The sequence below is a fragment of the Camelus bactrianus genome, chromosome 2 (genome assembly GCF_048773025.1).
Source record: "Camelus bactrianus isolate YW-2024 breed Bactrian camel chromosome 2, ASM4877302v1, whole genome shotgun sequence".
NCBI lineage: Eukaryota > Metazoa > Chordata > Mammalia > Artiodactyla > Camelidae > Camelus > Camelus bactrianus.
Genome location: NC_133540.1, coordinates 101,336,969 through 101,356,797, shown reverse-complemented (window position 1 = coordinate 101,356,797; position 19,829 = coordinate 101,336,969). Strand labels below are relative to the sequence as shown.

Sequence of the window (19,829 nt, the reverse complement as noted above, 5' to 3'; positions counted from 1 at the left end):
GTAAACACTCTGCAATTTTACCAGAAAGCTAGGTTCAAATCATGCTCAAATTTGAAAAGAAAGTTAATTCACACTTGTGACAATTTAAAACTTGGGATAAGGAATTAATAACCATGTCATTCATTTATATTTACTTTGTGCTTTAAAGAGTCATGAAATGCAGAAACAATCACTGTTAGGCTAAGTCTAGACACTACAACTGAGAAGACAGGTCACCTGCATGAACTGAAATGATGCCTCAAAATCTTCTACAGGATACATTTTCACGCGGAAAAACTTCATCCCCATTATTAAGCTGATGACGCTTTGAACTACATGTGGACTCTGTTCCTTTTGTCGCAGCTCTTTTAACTCTGTCACAAACTTCTTCCTCACAGCCTGAAACCTTTAATGTACAGGGATACACAATTTGATGTGAATTAAAAACACTCATTCCTCACATGATATTTAAGGCTGAAACCAAAAGTATTTTATCTAAACATCACCTCCTTTCCCTGCCCTCATCAAAGTTACCAGAAAAATGTACAGAAGAAAACAGAATTATTTGTTATTCTAAATGTGCTGTTACATGTATTTGTCAAACCAGAAATTCCCTAAGGAGAAATAACAGAGTTTCTTCTTCCTATAATACCATCAACACAGCACCATTACCATTTCATAGTTAATCATCATCATAAACATAAGATCTAATAACCCACCCATAAAACATCCACATGTAAATCAGAGTGTCTCTAATTTTTAAGGCTCCTTTTGATAAAGTTTGCAATTTGAGTTACATGGAGAGCAGACTGGAGATTGCACATTTGTTCAAAGAGATAAACCAATCAATTGCAGACTACTAATGATCACTTGAAATTAATATTTCCTTGTACTTAGAAAAACTGAAGACGAGTGAGAGGACGCTAGTCTCACAATATGAATAAGCTAAAGACTCAAACTGCTTTTGAAATGTGAGCACCATCCTGGATTCGAATGACCACAACTGTTAAGGCTACTAAGTTTTTCTTTGCTTACATTGGAAGAAGATATCTGATAGTTTAATAATTTAATATCTTATGGTTTAATAATACTTCATTTTTTCTCCTCTATGCATTATAAAACAACTAATGATTTTACTGCTAGTGTTACTTGGGGAAACCAACTCTTGAAAGTTAAAATGACAAATGAAATATACTTCCCAATGGTCACTGAGGACAGATTAATGTTAATTACATATGGATATGTAATTAGATATAAATGAAATATGGGTACACGATAGGAAGTATGACTTATTTCCATTCCAGTCTTGGAGAATACAACACCATTTTCCACGAAAGAACTATTTTGCATTTTATAAAGAAAATATAAAGTGGGTAAAAATCTTCCCATTGTAATAACATTAGAATCTAAGGGGTTTTTCTTTTATTAAATTTCTCATAATAATTACTAGTTACTATAATCAAAGCAAATGCCTAGACAAGATTCTAATACGCCCCCAGCCTTTCTCTTTCTCCCCTTCCCACCTCACCACCTGCCCTCTCTAAAGTCGGTGCCATCAGCCTAATCTAGTGTGGGTCCATCCACATTTTTCCCATGCTCATTGTATATGTGGGTGGAAAGGACCTCAGTATTGCTTGAGTGGCATTTCTCCTACAACTAGTCCAGTGAGGCTGAGCATCACTTCACAGATTTACTGGCCACTTAGACTTACTACCCTTACCATCCTAGATTTATCTTGGCTGTGATGGAGTGTTCTTCTGGATCCAACTTGCTAATGTATTATTTAGAATTTCTCACCTACATTCCTGACAGAAAATCATTTTCAATAAAAATTAAAGTATCATGAACTACTATGTCATAAAAAGAAATATATCATTGCTCATGTTTTTGTATCTATATTCCTGAGACAGGGATTCATTGTTGATTAAATATAAATGCAATATTGAAATATTATTGTCCAAGTCATTTCAAATACAGCAACTATGTTCTAAGTTCCATCACACTGGGTATACAAGGGTCCCCGGTGTATTACAAGAGATAAATACTAAATTAAAAAAATACCAAATAAAATACATTACTTAACATTCAAATCCAAAGTACTAAACATTAACAATAATTGTATTTGCTTTCTTAGAATTTAAAATGGTTGTTATATGACAATTTCAAGGCCAAAGACTCTTTATATGGCTCCCAAGAAAATCTGAATTGATACATTTTTCCTTATAAATTTCCCAGTAGTAATAAAGGAAATTCAAAATCTCCCATAGTCTTTAGAGCAATCACAAGATACTAAAGACAAACATCTTTTTTACTGTTTACTGTAATGACTGTTCAACACAATTCAATGAGTGTAACTCCTAAGGAATACCCTTTTTATGGAGTAATCTAGTATCATTTATCTTTCCTTTTGGTATGTCTTCTACCTATTCAAAACTCGGTTCGGTATTAAAACAAATAAGATGGTTAGAAGGAAGACTCTGCATTGCTATCTCAGAAATAAAAGTACTAACTAGAAAGTATTAAAAGTAATTATTAGCTATGGAAAGAGTTTTAAAAGAAAGATTTTTAAAAAGACTTCTCACAGAACTGTGAAAAATAGGGAATAAGGTAATGTCCTAACTTTTCTTGGCAATTTCTGACTTCCTCAATTCAGGTTTTACGGAAAAGCCCGAATAAATGAAAACAAGTTGTGGAATTGAGGTATGAGTGTCACTTAAAAATTCTCTAAGGAAAAGATCTGTGAAATAAAAAAAGATGGAGCAAAACAACAAGTTCATACTGTACAGCACAGGGAACTATATTCAATATCTTGTAGTAACTTATCGTTAAAAAGAATATGAAAACGAATATATGTATGTCCATGTATGACTGAAGCATTGTGCTATACACCAAAAATTGACATAACATTATAAACTGACTATAGTTCAATAAAAATATATTAAAAAAAGAAGAAAAAGATGGAGCGGACTTTACAATAACTCTGTGGAAAAAAAAGTAGATCTAAAACTGTCAGTCTATTCTATTCATTAGTAATGAATTCTGAAACGCAAAGCAAATCACAATCAGTGATTTAGAAAACTTACTTTGATTGGGCAAGAACGCCTATCACTTCTGCATATAAATCTGCAATAATATGCACATTCCCAGTGTTGGTTCCTGAATATCTAAAATAACAAAAGAACAAATGTATTATTTCATTAAATTTTCCTACAAACTCTCTTTCTTAATAAACCTGAAAAATTCCTTATCAGTGTTGTATAAATTTTCTCTGAAGATTCATTTGTAGGATGCTAAAAACCATATGAATTTTCTTCTATCTCTGGATTTTTATTTGCCAGGAAATTAAACATGATTCTTATAAATCCAATCAATGGTTTTAAGAATTATTTTGACAAAATCTTTCCCATAAGTATCTTGTGTGGATTTAAAAAAAAAAAAAAAAGAGGAAGATAATTGCTTTGAACTCCAAAAACAAATAATCCATGAGAGTCCAAATTAACAAACTAAACCTGGACCGCAGAGAAAAGCAACAATCCCGTAAGTACTTTACTTACCCTTCCTTATGTTTAAAGTGCTTAAAAGCTAAGTTTAGAACTTCGTGAACTAAGGGATCGGGCACAGGATGAACAGGAATCTACGGGAAAAAAAAATCAAGTGTGTGCTAAACAGGTTATAAGTCTTCTCAGGATTTCAATTAACCAATCAATAATCAATTTTAATTTTCATGATAGGATCTACTACAAATCTGTCAATCTCCTTTTCTAAGAAAGCTACTATTTTTCTCTAAGAAGTTGGTTGAACATCTAACTTAACAAGCTCTAAATTAAAAAATACTCGCTTCATAATCACAAATCACTGAACTATGGACTATGCAGATGAAAAAAATTGTCATTGTTGTTGTTAGTACAATTGTTACTGTCAGAAAGTTAAAAACAAACTCATGTAGCTCTGCAGCACCTAGAGGAAAGCAGCTTTTGACTGAGCCAGCTCCATATTCCAGACAGTCTTGACTTTCTCTCGTAACAGTATCCAAAAGGAACACCAACTTTTCCAACAATTTAAAATTATTTGGCTTTATTAGTATTAGAAATTTGTCATATAAATGTTTGTTTTGTTTATTTCTTTAAAAATTATATGCTAGTTCCTAATATGTAAAACACACCAAAACATTTAAACCAGAAAGTAAAATCCCTCCTCTTCCCCATATATATATATATAAAATTACCATTGACAACTTGGTATGTATCTACTTCCAGGCTTTTTCCTACACACACTCACCCACACACCTTATTTTCACTTAACAGAATGATGCTTCTTTCCATGTCAGTACTTAGAGCTTCTCCTTAGACTATTTGACAGCCATGTGATACTCATTATAATTTATTATAATTTATGATTTATTTAATGAGCTCCCTATTAATGAACATTTCATCCCAGATTTCAATATTCAAAATTTATAATGTTATACAATAAACATTTTGTGCATTTAACATTCTTTACTTGTAGAGTTCCACGGGAAAGAGTCCAAAAGGAGAAAGTCTGATGGGTGAAAGATTATACAAATCACCATTGATATAGATTCTAATTCTATATATGTGTGGGTCTGTTTTTGAGCTATTTCATCAATTTATATACATCTACACTAAAATCATGCTGCCTTAATTATTAGAGATTACTAATAAGTTCTGGTGTCTGGTATTGCAAGAACTCCTTGATTTTTCTTCAGAGATAACTTGGCTCTTCTTGGGCCATTGTTCTTCTATATTCAATTCAGAGTCATCTTTTCAAGTTCCATAAAAACTGTTAGGATTTTTATTGGAGTTATAATAAATCTATAGATCAATTTGGGAGTAATTGTATTTTTACATATTCACATGAAATATCTTCCCACTTCTTTAAATGCTTTCAGGCAAGTTTTATAATTTTCTAGTTCTGTCCTTTGTTATGCTTATTCCTAAGACAATAAACATATGGAGAGATGCTTGATTTCATCAGTAATAAGGAGAATGAAAATATACAGGATGTTATTTTATACGTATTTGATGGGGAAAAAATTAAATCTGACAATACCAAATAGTGGAGATAATATAAATGAATGAGGCTTCATACACATTGCTGGTAGAAGTTTAAATCATTTTTTTATATCACCCACAATCTAGTGAAGGTCAGAGTATGCCACCACCAAGCATGGCACTTTGGTGTAAGAATTATTTTGAGCTGACAGCCACTGAGAAACAGGAGATGCAGGAAAAGCTCTCTACCCTCCTTTCTGCCTAACAGCAGCCTCCCCTCCCCTTTCCCATATCAAGAAGAGAACAACCATTATCACTAGAAACAGGGAGTTGGCACTGAGATGGATCTGCACAAAGAAACCTCACTAAATTGCCCTTATCTTCCATTAGTTTCCCCATATATTTACCTTCCCACCATTTACCACCTCTGGGAGCCCAAACCCTTTTCCTCTGTCACTTCTTCATAAAGTACTGCTCTTTGTTAAAATAGGTCCTCAGGTCTAACCTTCCTTTGGGTCTTCACTACTTTTCTGTGAAGGCCTCCAATGTGTATGTAATCAACTTTTTCTTCTGTTAATCTGCTGTCAGTTTCATTTGCAGGGCCCCAGCCACTAAACCTAAGAGAGCAGGGGCCACTAGATTGGCAATAACACACCTAAGAAAATAATGATGAACAGCTACATGTTTCATAGGTTAATCTTAGTAACATATTGTTGAGTGAAAAAATAAGCCCCAGAGGACAATAAACAGTATGATCCAATTTTTTAAAAAGCTCAAAAACATTTTTTTCAAGTTAAGGGTATCATTAACATAAAAATCAGTGTAATAGTAAAGAAGTAGCCAGGGAGAAAACTAGAAGAGCTTTACATAATTAGGCTTAAATTTTCAGAGTCTCAGGTAGTAGGCTCATAGGTAACTGTAATACTGTAAATTAACAAATACACAGGCAGTGAAACAGGGATCCATCAGTAGCAAAAGTGTCTTGGACAAGGATCATGATTTTATCCAATTCTGCGTGCCTGGGGTCCAATTAAAACAAAGCACACAGGAATTTTATGTCTGCTTAAAACTGTTAACAATGTATTTTACAGAATACCACATCAATAGGATGAAATTGTAATAAAAAAATTAAATATAACCAAGAAAGCCACAAACTAGAGTAGGGAAAAAATAGAGAATTATAAGTACTCAGAGAAGGGCAGAATGCTTCTTGAGAATTTGATGAAGGAGAGATTTTTATTTAAAATGAAGATACATGTTTCTTACAAAGATTAATCAGGAGCTTTTTAGAAGCGGGCTGAATTTAGACCTTAATAATGATCAGGAACTAGTTCAAAACTAGTGAATGTGAAAGAGATATTAGATAAGAGTAATGGTAATTAAATTGCAATGAGGGGCAAGAAACCCAATAAGGAACTGTTCGTTTTCCTTTATTCGTCTCAGTGAGAGGGTGACTGCACTCACACAACACCAAGGAGAGTACGGCACCACCTTCACAGCACTGTCTCAAGCAGAGGGAGGCACAGCTTTAAAAGGCTCATGGCAAACCTTTACTCCAGGATTGACGGCTGTAGCCTCACCTTGGCTAAATGGCTCAGAATTTATTGTTGATCAGAGGAAATCAGAAAGAACATTCATCTCAGATTTCCTAAAAATTGAGACTATCCTAAAGGCGTGTACCTGAAATTCAGTTAAGAAGAAAACGCATATGTTCATGTATAACTGAAAAATTGTGCTCTACACTGGAATTTGACACAACATTGTAAAATGATTATAAATCAATAAAAATGTTTAAAAAATTTTAAAAATTAAAAAATAACCCAAATATTAAAAAAATTTAAAAAAAGAAGAAGAAGAAAATGCACTATGAAGGAGATTCCTATACTACCCTCTCAAAAATCAAACAGGGATTAAGTGGGGAAGCAGCTGTAATCCAAACTCTCTCTTCCTACATCTCAGATAACCTTTCAAAAATAATCTGATGATACAGGAAAGAAATGAAGTTTATACATCTGTTTGCAGAAGCTGAGATTTTTAAATCCCATGTTAATAACAGGGCAGAACCTGAATTTACTCTATATGGTAAAGTTTGAGAATTCAGAGACTCTAGGATAGTCTTAACCTTTGTTCCCCCATTGGTAAACTGAAATTTTAAACCTAGAATTTCTCTAGCAATTAGGGATACTTTAACTAGGAATTTTATAATTGACTACATAATTACAAGAAGCTTTTCAATCTTTTATAGGCAAACATATCCCATCATTATAAAACTATAACGACCATATCTTATTGATACAGGAATTTCAGAATATTGGCTGATAAATTAACTATGCTCATAGCATGGCAATCTTTTATGGGGTACCCTGCACATCTCTTCTTGGGATCACGCTATTCCTCTCATATTAAGAAGAAACTAAAACCAGTACCTGCAAAGGGCTCCCTTAAATTCACACCAAGCTGTTCAACTTATTATAGGTAAACTATAAGCAAATCATTATACAATAAATAAAAAACACCATAGGGTCTTTCTATACTTTAATCATTGTAATGAAGAAAAGCCATGCTTAGCTTCTCTTTTCACTGGTTACATAACCTGGAGGAAGTTTCCACTTCCTCACCTATAAATTGCAGATAACAGATTAGAACCCCATAATTACTAGCCCTGAGAGACTGCAAAACTGGGTATATCATAATTGGGGATTGATTCTTGTCCTCTCACTTTTTCCACCCTTCTCTAAAAGGGGCCAGGACAAAATTCTTACCTCCTAGGAATGTAGGGCAGATGAAGGATCTAGAACATGGGATGGAGATACTGAGGACAAGGTGTGGTCGGGGGGGGGGGGGGCAGTAAACCAGAGCCCGTGAGGGAAGCAGCAGGGCAGATGCATTCTCCTAGCCTGACTTTCCCCAAGTTGGGCCAAACAAAACAGGCCCCAAGATAACAAAAAGGTTACTGAAGTCATGGGTGTTGTCGTATACATCCTGCGATTATCCATTGATAGTTAAAACAAAGTACATCTCTACCACTAGGTGATGCCAAATGTTAGTCAGGAGTGGGCTATGGCTGACTCCCAGAACTCAATGCAGAACTCATAGCGCTAATTACGCAGGCTGACCCCCGACATTTCAGTGACCTTGCAATAATGCAACACCACATTTTACATGATTTAATTTTTTTGCCCCACTTACTGTGCTGTGTTGTGGTTTTACTATCTTGAGTTCCTTACACAGATGCTTAGTGTGCTCGAGGCCAGAGATAGGAAACACAACTTAAACCTGTGATTTCTCCTAAGTAGTCACCAGAAGTCAATGACAGCTAGGGACATCATTTAGCCATGCTGTATGCTCTTTATTACGACCTTAATATTGCTACCACCAACACTTTTCACTTGTCTTTGTGCAAGATATTACTTAGGCATTTTACATGCATTATTTATAACACTTAGAACAGCCTTACATGGTAGGATTTACCCCCATTTTTACAGATGAGGGAACTGAAGTTTAGAAGTTGATGCATATTTCTCTAGAATATACTGTGTGCCCAGTTTCTGATATATGAAAATGCATTTAATAAATGAAACAAATGAGGAAAGAAAACTTTCAGTTTTATCATAGTACAACTAGAAAAGACAGGAGCAGAAGTGAGAAGAAATATATCTCATCTTTAATTTCTGGAAGAAAAAAAAGTACAACCTCTAAAAATTTTATTTTAAAAATGAATATTATCAGAATGCTCATCCCTACTTCTCCCCTTATTTTCAATAATAAAAAAATACTCCGAAACTGAATCTCCAAGAAAGGGGGAGAGGGAGAACCCCACTTCAGTTTATAGAAAAAAAAGTCTTACTTTTATGGAATAATGTTCCCATCTATAGTATCAAGAATTTTCAGATCTTATCCTTTGTGTGATTTTAGTAGCAGCTCTAATTCTACTTGAACATTCAAGAAGGATATATCTAGAAGACTCTAAAGCACACCCAAGCTTTATTCCAAGGCTACTCCTACCACCACGTCCCAAAAGCTAATGCTTTTAGCACATCATGAAAGTGGAAAACAACAAAACCAAGTTCAGATATGGGCACTGGGGAGTCAGCAAGGTTCATTCATTATGTAAATGACCAGCCAGCCCTCAATGCAAAGGAGAGTGAACAAATTCCTGCCTCAGCAAAATCACAAATAACTAACCCCATAACCTTCATGGCTGTTCACCAACACCCAAAATGCCAACGTTAGGTCTGAAAATACTAAGGATCTACTCCACCTGCTGATACTTCACAATAAGCACCGATAAAACTAAGCCAAGAGCTAGAAGTAGCTCATAAGCCTGGTTTCCCAATCTTACTTATTTCACTGAATAAATGTATGGTTAAAGTTCACTATAAAAAGAAAATTGCTTCAAACATCCTAAATGCTATAGTGCTTTTTAAACATGCTTTTACCATGGATTCTAAAGCCTCTGGTACTAATACACTAATATCTGTAGTTGGCCATGACCCCAAAATTATTCTTCCAACTTTCTTGGAAAAATAAAATTAGTCCTTTATCATCTTGAATTAATTTTGTTCCCATGGTGAATCATAGTAATTTCATCACATTTATGTAAACTCAATTCTCTGTCTAACTTGTTATGATTTAAACTTTAATTTTACAAGATGTTGGCCATTTCACCTAATTTTGTATCACTGATTTTACCAGTAAGAATAATTTTACTGAAAAAAGAGCACTAGCTTTATAATTTGCAGCAAGTCACTGTAACTAAGAACATTTGTTTAATCTATGAGATAAAAACAACAGACAGCAGTAACTGGACACTTTCCATGTCCCAGGCATTACCGTATTTAATTTTCATGATTCTATAAAATGATACTATTATCATTCCTCTTTTACAGAGGAGGAAAGAATTTGTGGGTAATAACTTGCCCAAGTTACACAGCAAGTAAATGACACAGCTGGGATAAAAACACTTGCTATGGCTGTCTCCCAAAACTTATTATACAACAGATCTAGAGTTCTTTATGTATTTTGAAGAGTTCTAAATATGTGTGATTATCACTTATTATTATTATTATTATTATTATTATTATTATTATTATTATTATTATTATTATTTATGATAAGGACATGACAAGTTATTCAAGAAACAAATAATTTATAATATATGAGGTAAAGGACTAACCCATAAAGAGTATTTACTCCTCTTTAAGGCTGAACCAACCATTTATTGGTATTTCAATACTCCTGGGACTCCACATCTCACCAAAATAAAACTGAATCACATTTTAATATATGTATATTACATGGGACAAAAGTAAAAGCCCTATTAAAGTCAAGATATATTACATTGGTTAATCTCTGGATCTATTAAACCCTACATCATTTTGACATGGATGAAAATTGGGTTAGTTTGTCATGGTATTTCAGAAAGTTCCATTGATTTTTACTTCATTTTCTGTAGTTTTATTAGTCTTGAAGAGGATAAAAAGGCTTGCCTTTTACTAGGAAAGGAAAAAAAACCCCATATAGGATTTTAAATAACATGTATCTATGTTCTTGGTGATATATTTTATTCTTTGATGGCTGCATTTGAATGAAAGTATGAAGGTAACGGTAAAAGACAGAAAGGGTAAGTGGAAAGGGAACTGTATGTTAGAACAATGTGGTAGTAGAACTGAAAACACAGGTGAACTATCCGAACCACTGTATGGCCTTTTTTTTTTAACGCTTTGAGTCCATGTGAACCATGGATCTGAAAGGATTTTGTGCAGGGGATTCGAAAAATGAGCCTGCTGAAAGGATGTTCTTAGGTTTACAGATCCCGATATTTTTTTTCTACTAGAAGAGATAGCTGGACTATTATTTTTTTTAAAGGAAGACAAGGAGAAGGAGAATGAAGACAATGACAATGGGGAGGGGGAAAGGAGAGGAGAGGAGGAAGGGGAAGAGGAGAAAGAAAAACCTCCAAGGGGTTGTCTGTGCCTTAAGTTCTGAAGCCAGTGCAATTACGGGGGACTTTTAGATGAGAAGAGAGACTGATTGTTGAGTGGAAGAATGTCATGGGAAACAAAGGCAAAAGGGCACAACAGAGCCAGATTGGGAAGGGCCCTGAATGTCAGTGCAGGGAGTCTATACTTCTTTTTGCTGGAAGAAGAAATCCACCTACGAATTAACTGAGTAAAGAAGCGCAAACGCTGATCACCAAACCACTCACAAGACCTACATTTTGCTCAGAAGAGATGCTAGGGACCAACCACAATGAGCCCAAGTCCAAGCTCATTCATGGTATGGCGTTTCTGGTCCTCAGCTCCTTCTCCATCCCTACTTACTTCAGCCTGAGGGTCTCAGGATCCCAGCTGAACTGAGAGATCACAGAAAGCACATCTGGCTTTTAGAAAACACAACTTTCAGAGGAAATCTGTTTTCCACATCTACTAAACAAACCATTATGAGAGGTACAAATTAAAGTGACTTTACCTTTGATTAACGCATTTATCTATTTCACATTCAAAATTATTTTTTAAAACAAAAGAAAAACAAAAAATCAAAATAAAACTATTTTTATTTGAAGACCTCAGATATTCAGACGTGTCTTCTCATGTACATTGTAAAAACAAAAGCAAAGAATAAAGATTATATAATTGAAATATTTTTATATTGCCTATGTCAAAAAAGACTATCAATTAACTTTTATTTCTTACACTTGCTGTTTCCTGTCATATCATATATTCTATTCCATTTTATACAACAAAAGCAAAACTCCCTGTCCAAACATGTCATATGCAAAATATAATTTTTTTTTTCTTTTAGGTGGCCTGACTTTTTCCCAAAACATTACGGTGTGTATGGCTGGAAATATATGGGTCATCTTTAAATGTTATATAACTTTTTAAAGACTAAAAGTCACACACACACACAAAAAAACCCTTTCAAATCAGTACAGGTGTCTATACATACACTTGTACTCATCTTGAATAGTAAAAAATACATGTGATGATTCTTACACTATGCTACATATTTATGTCTTTACTATCTATGTCATTCAGATGCTGAGCTCATGAGTGCAGTGCCTAGAACAATGCCAATGAACAACAGGTATTCAAATACTCACTGAATGAATAAACATAAATAATTTATTATCCTGAGATGTCCTCGCTAGTCTGCAAATCACTTGCACTTGACAATTCAGTCTTATCCAAGTCAAATCACCTCCATTCCTCAACTATCACTGCACAATTATTACACGTTGAAATGCAGGCTTGAGGGCTTTGGAAGAGAATTTCTTTGAAAGTGGAGGTAAAACAAGATTGAAGTAGGTGAATGACAGGCAGACTATATTTCCAGCTAAAAGCCTATATTTAACACAGTTTCTGTTCAGCTCCATTTTGCTAACATGATTTCATGTCTTGGATGGCAAACGAAGGTAAAAAGAATGGGGAGTGAGAGGTACAGGACACGAGAGCCTGAGGCAACAGAAAGAAGTAAAATTAAATGATGAGAATTTTGTTTCTGTGGGCCGTAATTTTAGATATAACGTCCTAAATAAAGTAACTGAAACATGAAGGCAAAATAAGCAAAAAATAATACAGACTTTGCAGAAATAAAAGAGCTTACCTGCTTTAGAACTTCAACTAAAACTAAACAAAAAATGAAATCTACTGCTAAGTCTCTCCTTTCAAGAAGATAATCTCTTTCACGTTGCTGTTCATCCCTGAAACAAGAACCCCAAATTAGGATTGCATTAAGACTGTCAATCTGAAAACAGCTCTTGGTTAGTAGTTCATGTTATTTACTGAGTGCCTAGTACGAATGGTGTCCCACAGCAATTGTTAGCACAAGTTTTTGTAATAACCCCATGTATGTATTATATATATTCACAATCTTTCTCTTTTTGTACATTAGGAGCTTGTACATACCTCTCACTGTTACATCTGTCAGAAATTAAACCTAACCTAAAGAATTAGTAAGAGGAAGAAAAATATGAAAATACAGTGCCAGATAACTTTCTCATAAATCTAAGTTGAAAAATCACAGATGGCGTCTACTGAAGTCCAATTCTAAACTAAAGACCATCACCTGAACACAAATAGATGTTTTATTTAAAACCACGATCTCCCTGGGAAACTGGAAAGAGAAGAAGACAAGTTCTAGGATTTGAACACCAAGAAGAGTCTCACGGTATAAGAATACAGGGTTTTGGCCATAGTTGCGGATGGATATAGCTCAGTGGTAAAGCGCATGCTTAGCATGCACGAGGTCTTGGGTTCAATCACTAGTATCTCCATTAAAAGAAAAAAAAAAAAAGAATATAGAATTTTGGCAGTTTTCCTGCATCACAACAATTGCTTTCCATCACAAACCACCTGAATAAGTCTTTCTTTGAATATTTTCTTAACTTCTTGTATGACTGTTAAAGCTCCTCACTGAACTACTGAAAGGCACTCCTGAATTCAGTTTTGCATGACTGGTTCCAGTGATGACTCCTGCAGGGCTGCACCTACCTTAACTGATACCTTCCTTTGATTTACAGTTTAAGCGTGGACTATCTTTTCCCCTTGTTACCACTTCATAACAAAAGTAATTGATGTTTTTGCTTAGAAACCAAACAATAACAATATCTTCAGTTGGTAACACTAGTACCCCCTTCATTGGGAGTGTTTCGATCCCAGGTAGAACAGTAGAAAACGTTCCACTTACCCCTTAGATTTTGTGCTAGATCGAGGCCTATATTCGTAAGATTCATCTTCAGTTCCATTCTGGCGTCTGTACCAGTCAAACAAGGTGCGAAGTAAGGAAGGGAGACAGTGCTCTGCTACTGAGCTCATAGAGCTTATCAACTGAAAACACAAGATATTACCAGAAGGTAACATACAACATCTAAGTACCACATTTCTAGTTCCACTAGCAATCACTTAGAAATGAGTAACATTTCTAGATTAAAGACAGAATAAACACAGTAACTCAAAAACAAGGGTTTTAAAATAAAAGTAAGGACTAAGGGTTTAGCCAAGTAATAAAGTAAAGTGAGCTAAGTTTCACTAACTACTAAACTTTAACCAGAACCATTCAGGTTAGCTCAGTGGCTCTCCACCTTTTTCCTGACTCCATTTGCTACTCACATGTATAAAAACACGACCACCAGTAACATCCCTGATTATACACCATACCTCTGGGTGAGCTGCTAAGCATACCATCAAACAACCACACCTACTTCCTACCCCTGGCTAGTTCCTCTCTGCTGATATGGATGAAATGTTCTAAAATGTTGCCACTGAAGAGATGAAGAGATACAGAACCAAAGAAGACTACACTGTGTTAGAACTGTGGGGAAAGCTCCAGTTTACTCTTTACTGCTATTGACACAGAACAGAGAATTATAATAACATAAGCAATCTGTGAGAATCACAAATAAACTTAATAGAAATGTGCTGTAATAGATGCTTTTAAAGCTTAGGATATATAAATGGACAGCACAAAGGTAAATGGAGTGGGATGAACAAATGCTACTCAATTTGAACCGTCCCTCAAGTTGCCTGAATTGTAGGTGAATTACCAGATTCATTTCACGAATGAATCCAACATGGCGGTAGCGGCGGTAAGAGGTCCACTGGCTACCATTAGCAGTCCCGAAGGTCTCTCTTCATCTCAAGGATCCAGAGAAAAAGAACTCCCTCTTCATAAAAAATTCTGTACCTGATCCAACCCACTGCTCGTAAAATTAGTATTTTTAAATTAGCATATAGTAAAACATGCTTCATTTTGTTTTTCTTAACTAAAAAACTATGGGTTGCAGGAATATTTAAGGTCTTGTTCAGTTCCATGCTATAGGAAGTATCAGTTCATGAAGATAAATTGATACCTCTAGGAATTAAACATTTAACTTTCCTAATATTTTATATTCTTTATAACTTCCAAATGTATTTTATCCAGGAAAATAGAAAACAATGAAACAGTTTATTTGATTGTATATGCTATTCTTCCTTTCTTCATTAAATCTGTCTTCCTTTAATAATACATTTATTTATAAATTATCATAATGTAACAGGCAAATAGTTTCTGATATAGAGAATTAAAGTAAAAATAAGGTTCTAATTTTATTCAACTATTTTTGAAAATTTATATTAACAGTGAACAGCATCACTCAAAGGAAATCCCTTTAAATATCTAGAGAAGAAACAACAAAATGCCATCTGCTACTATAAATATATATTAAAGCAGTTTACCCCAACATAGCTTTTTATTGTGAAAAAGAAATCAAGTTATGAAGCATGATCATTTATAGTTTAATTAATCATTTATGTAAGAAAAGAAATGGAAATTTTCCTTAAAATGTTGTTTAATAAGATTTCAAATTCTGATTTTTCATTCATTAGTAAAGTGGATGCAAGATGCGAATAATCTAGATATCATTACAGTAATATATTAATACATTAATAATTAATTAATAGCTAGTAATCACTAGTACTTTGAAAGATTTGAAAAGGGTTACATAAGGTGATCTTATCACCATAACAGAAGGCTAGCCTTCTCAATTATGGTTTCTTCCTAGACCAGTGGCTATGTACTAAGTGCATGAATCGGAATCACCTAGGGCGCTGCTGTTCAATACAGGTGCCAGAGCACCACCCTTGGTGATTGAGTCAGCAGAACTGGACTGGGATCCAGAAACACAGTCTTTTTTGGTAAGCCTCCAACAAGTAATTCTGACTGGTCATCTCTCTATAATCAAGTAGACTAATATGAATATTAACTTCCATTTCCTAGAAAGATTAATTATGAGAAAAGTAGCTCAGGAATACTGAGGGCTATACAAAGCTAATCTGGGTTATGGGGTTTTGCAAACAATCAACATGGAATAAAATAATTCTTGAGCAAACATAACTATGATAAAAATAACACTTGTTCAAACATTCAATCTCAGCAAGAGAAATTAATATTAGAGGACCACTGCTAAATTTTAGATACTAGTATTCTATATAAAGGGTTTGGGGTTTGGTTTGGTTTGGTTTGGTCTGGTTTCGTTTTGGTGGGTTCTTTTTTTTTGGCCATTGTGTATCTTCTTTTCGAGTTTCTCTAGCTTTCTAACATAGACAGTCTGCTTCGCCTTTGCACAAGCACAGCTGGAAGGACAGGTGTGAGCATGGGATGTAGTTAATGCCTCTTAGGGCAACCCTCAACTACTGGGGATAGGGGCTGCAGATAAATATTCCAGCCCCTCACCCCCATTCTTCAGGCATACCATGACAGGTGACACTCTGTATAATTCTCAGAATGGAATGAACCCGCCAGTGCCCAGAGCAGTGCTCTCTACGATGCACATTTCTATCAGTCTTTCCTCCTCCCAGCTTCACTCTCAAGTCTGCTCCCTGGGATCTCGTTCCAGGACCCAGTTCTTGTCTCTGGCTCTGCTTTTAGGATGGGGTGTAGAGGGGAGAGCTGGGCTGGGAGCTTTTAATATAAAGGTTTTGACAGCCCCAGCAGGAAAAAAATAAATGTTAAAAGGTGAAATACTGTCATGTAAAAACTGTAAACAAGGAAAGACTGAGGGACATAATTAGAAACACTCTGAGAAATTTTCAAAGGGCACAGTATAAAACGAGTGCCAATGAAAAGCAAAAAGTTTTAAAATGCTTATTAATGTACAGAAATCAATAAAGTTCACAGTTCATTCTATGAACTATAAAGTTCAAAGTTAGCTCATTCTACTTGTCTTGTTAAAAAACAACCATTTCCAGACTGAATCTAGTGTATAAAGACATACAGGACCACTAAACAAAATAAAGGGGTTTCTTAATACTGGATATATTCGAACCAGACTGTTAGGATAAATATTTTCCTTTCAGGAAAAAGTATTTCCCCACATTGGCATACCTGGTCAAACTGAAGATCTTCACCCCTCTGAAGAGATCTAGACAATGGCTTCTCCTACAATTAAAAAAAAAAAAAGAATATATACAAAATATTAGAAATCTTACATACGATAAACAATTGAGATTTGTGAGCTGGGTTCATTTTTGTTTTCATTTGTAATTAGAATCTTTTTTTTAAAAGGTTCCAATCTGCTAATTCAAAAACATTTAATGTAATTAGTTTAACTTAGAATAGCATACGTAGTGTGACCCCTTTTGTGAGTCTACACACTTGCCTTGCTGGCTACCCCACATATAATCATCTCTTATGAATGAATATAAGAGATGATTCAGATTATGTTCAAATATATGGTGACTGATTCTTTTGTTGAGATTTTTTAAGATTATTTTCTAAACTTTCCACATTATGCTTTTATATTGAATTTTTATCTGAAATATGTATCACAGAAAAAACAAATGCCATTCTATGAGAAAAACTAGAATTCAGAAATACACATATTTTAAAGTTTGTCTATCCAATAGAGTCCCAATTTCCTTCTCTCATTTATGACTAATCTCCATGAAAATATGCTCACAAATGTACTTGCCTCTGAACTGTAAAATTCTTTATCCAACTATCAGAGAATTGTGTTTTAAACTAATTTAACTGGGGTCAGTAAAATGCCTGAACTTCATGGCACTTGACATTCTTGATAAGGACAGGTTTTTGGCACGTCCTTGGCACTTGAGCCCTGCTAGGCTAAGCACACTTTGGCAATGATCTCATAGACAGGTCTTCTACCTCTAAAAGCAACTATTATACCCTATCGACACCCAACACAATAATGATCCTGTCCAATAACATGTACACCCAAGTAACTAGCTCCAAAATTTAAGTAGAACAGGACATCTCATCGTAAGTCCAACAGAACATTGTTTCTAAGAGTACCTAAAAGTTTGAAAAATACTGAGCTATCCTAATGTGAATTGTGTATTTAAAACCTGGGCGGGGGGTAGTGCTAGGGGAGATGATAAGCAGTTTCTTCCCAACTTATCTGACTTACTTGATCCCCTCCTCTTGATGCCCCCTTTCCACTATAATATTAAATTTACAGGTCTTCAGTCATGCTTTGAGGAAGGTTGTTCTAAGTAGTTTATTATTCATATACCGTGTTTATATAGTAAAGTAATGGCCAAGAAGAACAGAAGAGAGCAGTAACCTTCTCAGAAACACTTATGCTGTTTTCCTATATTTAACACTTGTCATTTCTCAACAAACTCATGCTTCCTCAAAGATTTCTGAAGATTTGACATCTTCAAGGAGCTTTCCCTAAACCAAACAGTGGGGGTGAGCTATTTTTTCCATAATAAAAACTCAGAAATGATTTTTGAATGCAGAAGAACACTCACATTACCATACATACAAAGACGTGAAATAAGAGTACTGCACTAAATAAAAGCACCTCATCAAGGACTTTAAATTAACCTACGGTTGAGGATGACCCAATCATTGTCAAACAGATGTACTTGCAATATGAGATTTTGAAAAGATAAACCACTTAAAAATATGTTTATAGTAAATGTAACCCACAATCACAACAACTAAAAAAGAATACAGATTATTGTCTATATTCATATAAAGATGAATGCAAAGACGTAGGTACAAGAATATTTACTGTAGCATTTTTTTCATAACAGCCCCAAATTGGTGTAAGTCCCAGATTGTCTATCCACAGAGACAGGTTAAAAAAAAAAAGTTTATAGTTCTTTCTTTTATTGAAATAATATTCAACTGGTTGAAAGGATGAAACAAATTTATATGGGCTGATAATAGAACATTCTCTGATTTACATTGTTAAAATAAAAATAGTTACAGAAAAAATATACATATAAAACCTCTCATTTGTGTTCCCCTCCCAAAAAAGGTGGAAGCTGCTACAGAGATTGATAAATAGTAGACATGAAAAATGGCAGATGAAAAAGTATGGACCGTGATTTGATCCAGAATGGAAGCAAGGGTCATTGTTTTTATTATATAACCTTTAAAACTATTTCTACTTTTTATAATGTCATTAGATTAATAATGATTCTAAAGCTAATAATCCTTTATATTCTAATTTGATTCTTTAAGTAGTATCTATGTATGGAGGCACTAATAGCAGCATGGAGCTTCCAGCAAAAGCAAGGGAGTTTATTGAAGATTCTGATGGCATAACAATGATGCTGAAATATTTCAATAATTTGCAACTGCAGATGGCATTCTCTCCTAAACAATCCTTGTCCTCACAGAGCTAAAAGTCTAATGGCAGAGCAAAGAAAATACATACTACACCTTACACTGACTTTAGGATAGGAAGTTGCAACAGAGCAACCTCAAGATTTTATATTGACCATGGGGAAGATGACATTTGAGTCACAATCAGAGGGAAGTGAATAAGCTTGCTACGCAGACTGAAGGAAAGATAATCCAGTCAGTACCCTGGCACTCCCAAAGGGCTGAGGAATCAGAGAACTTCAGTGCTACGAAAGTGTGGGTGAAGGTGAAGTTAAAAGTAAGAGGGTGGGCTGAATGATTGTTTAGGAAAGGTGTAGACCTTCCTTCTCATTCCCTTCACCCTACTTACAAAGGAACTGCCCTTCCTGGGAATGGGCAAAACCCAGACATGCCGACTGGGGGGTACTACAGTTGAAGACGAGGTATCATACTGAAGGTATCATGTCTTCAACAGGGAGCTTAGGTGAAAATGTACATACCAGATACCAAAAACCCCAGTTACCTCCTGCCTCTAGATCTCAGGATGCTAGCAGCCAAGCTCAGACCTTTCCGTGTGGGCTGCTGAAGGAACCCCCTCAGGAGACTAACCAGCCCCCAGCAAAAGATCTGACATTGATGGTTCAGATGATTACATATTAAAGACCACTGTCAAAAAAGCATGTACACTGGGCTTCCAATCAGCTGTCTAGTGCCTCAATCATAATAAATAATATATAACAA

The 19,829-nt window shown here is 34.9% G+C and overlaps 1 protein-coding gene across 10 annotated transcripts in view; it reads right to left on the bottom strand.

Annotated features, from left to right (window-relative positions):
- FRYL (FRY like transcription coactivator) overlaps positions 1-19,829 on the bottom strand; it is a 226,669-nt gene that overhangs the window by 106,225 nt on the left and 100,615 nt on the right. For all 10 annotated transcript variants that reach the window (XM_074348242.1, XM_074348245.1, XM_074348234.1 and 7 more), the window contains 6 exons: positions 16,857-16,910; positions 13,683-13,822; positions 12,600-12,696; positions 3,534-3,613; positions 3,063-3,143; positions 217-385 (listed from right to left, as the gene is read on the bottom strand). In XM_074348242.1, coding sequence (XP_074204343.1) covers positions 217-385; positions 3,063-3,143; positions 3,534-3,613; positions 12,600-12,696; positions 13,683-13,822; positions 16,857-16,910 — 621 coding nt within the window. The remainder of the gene's footprint in view (positions 1-216; positions 386-3,062; positions 3,144-3,533; positions 3,614-12,599; positions 12,697-13,682; positions 13,823-16,856; positions 16,911-19,829) is intronic.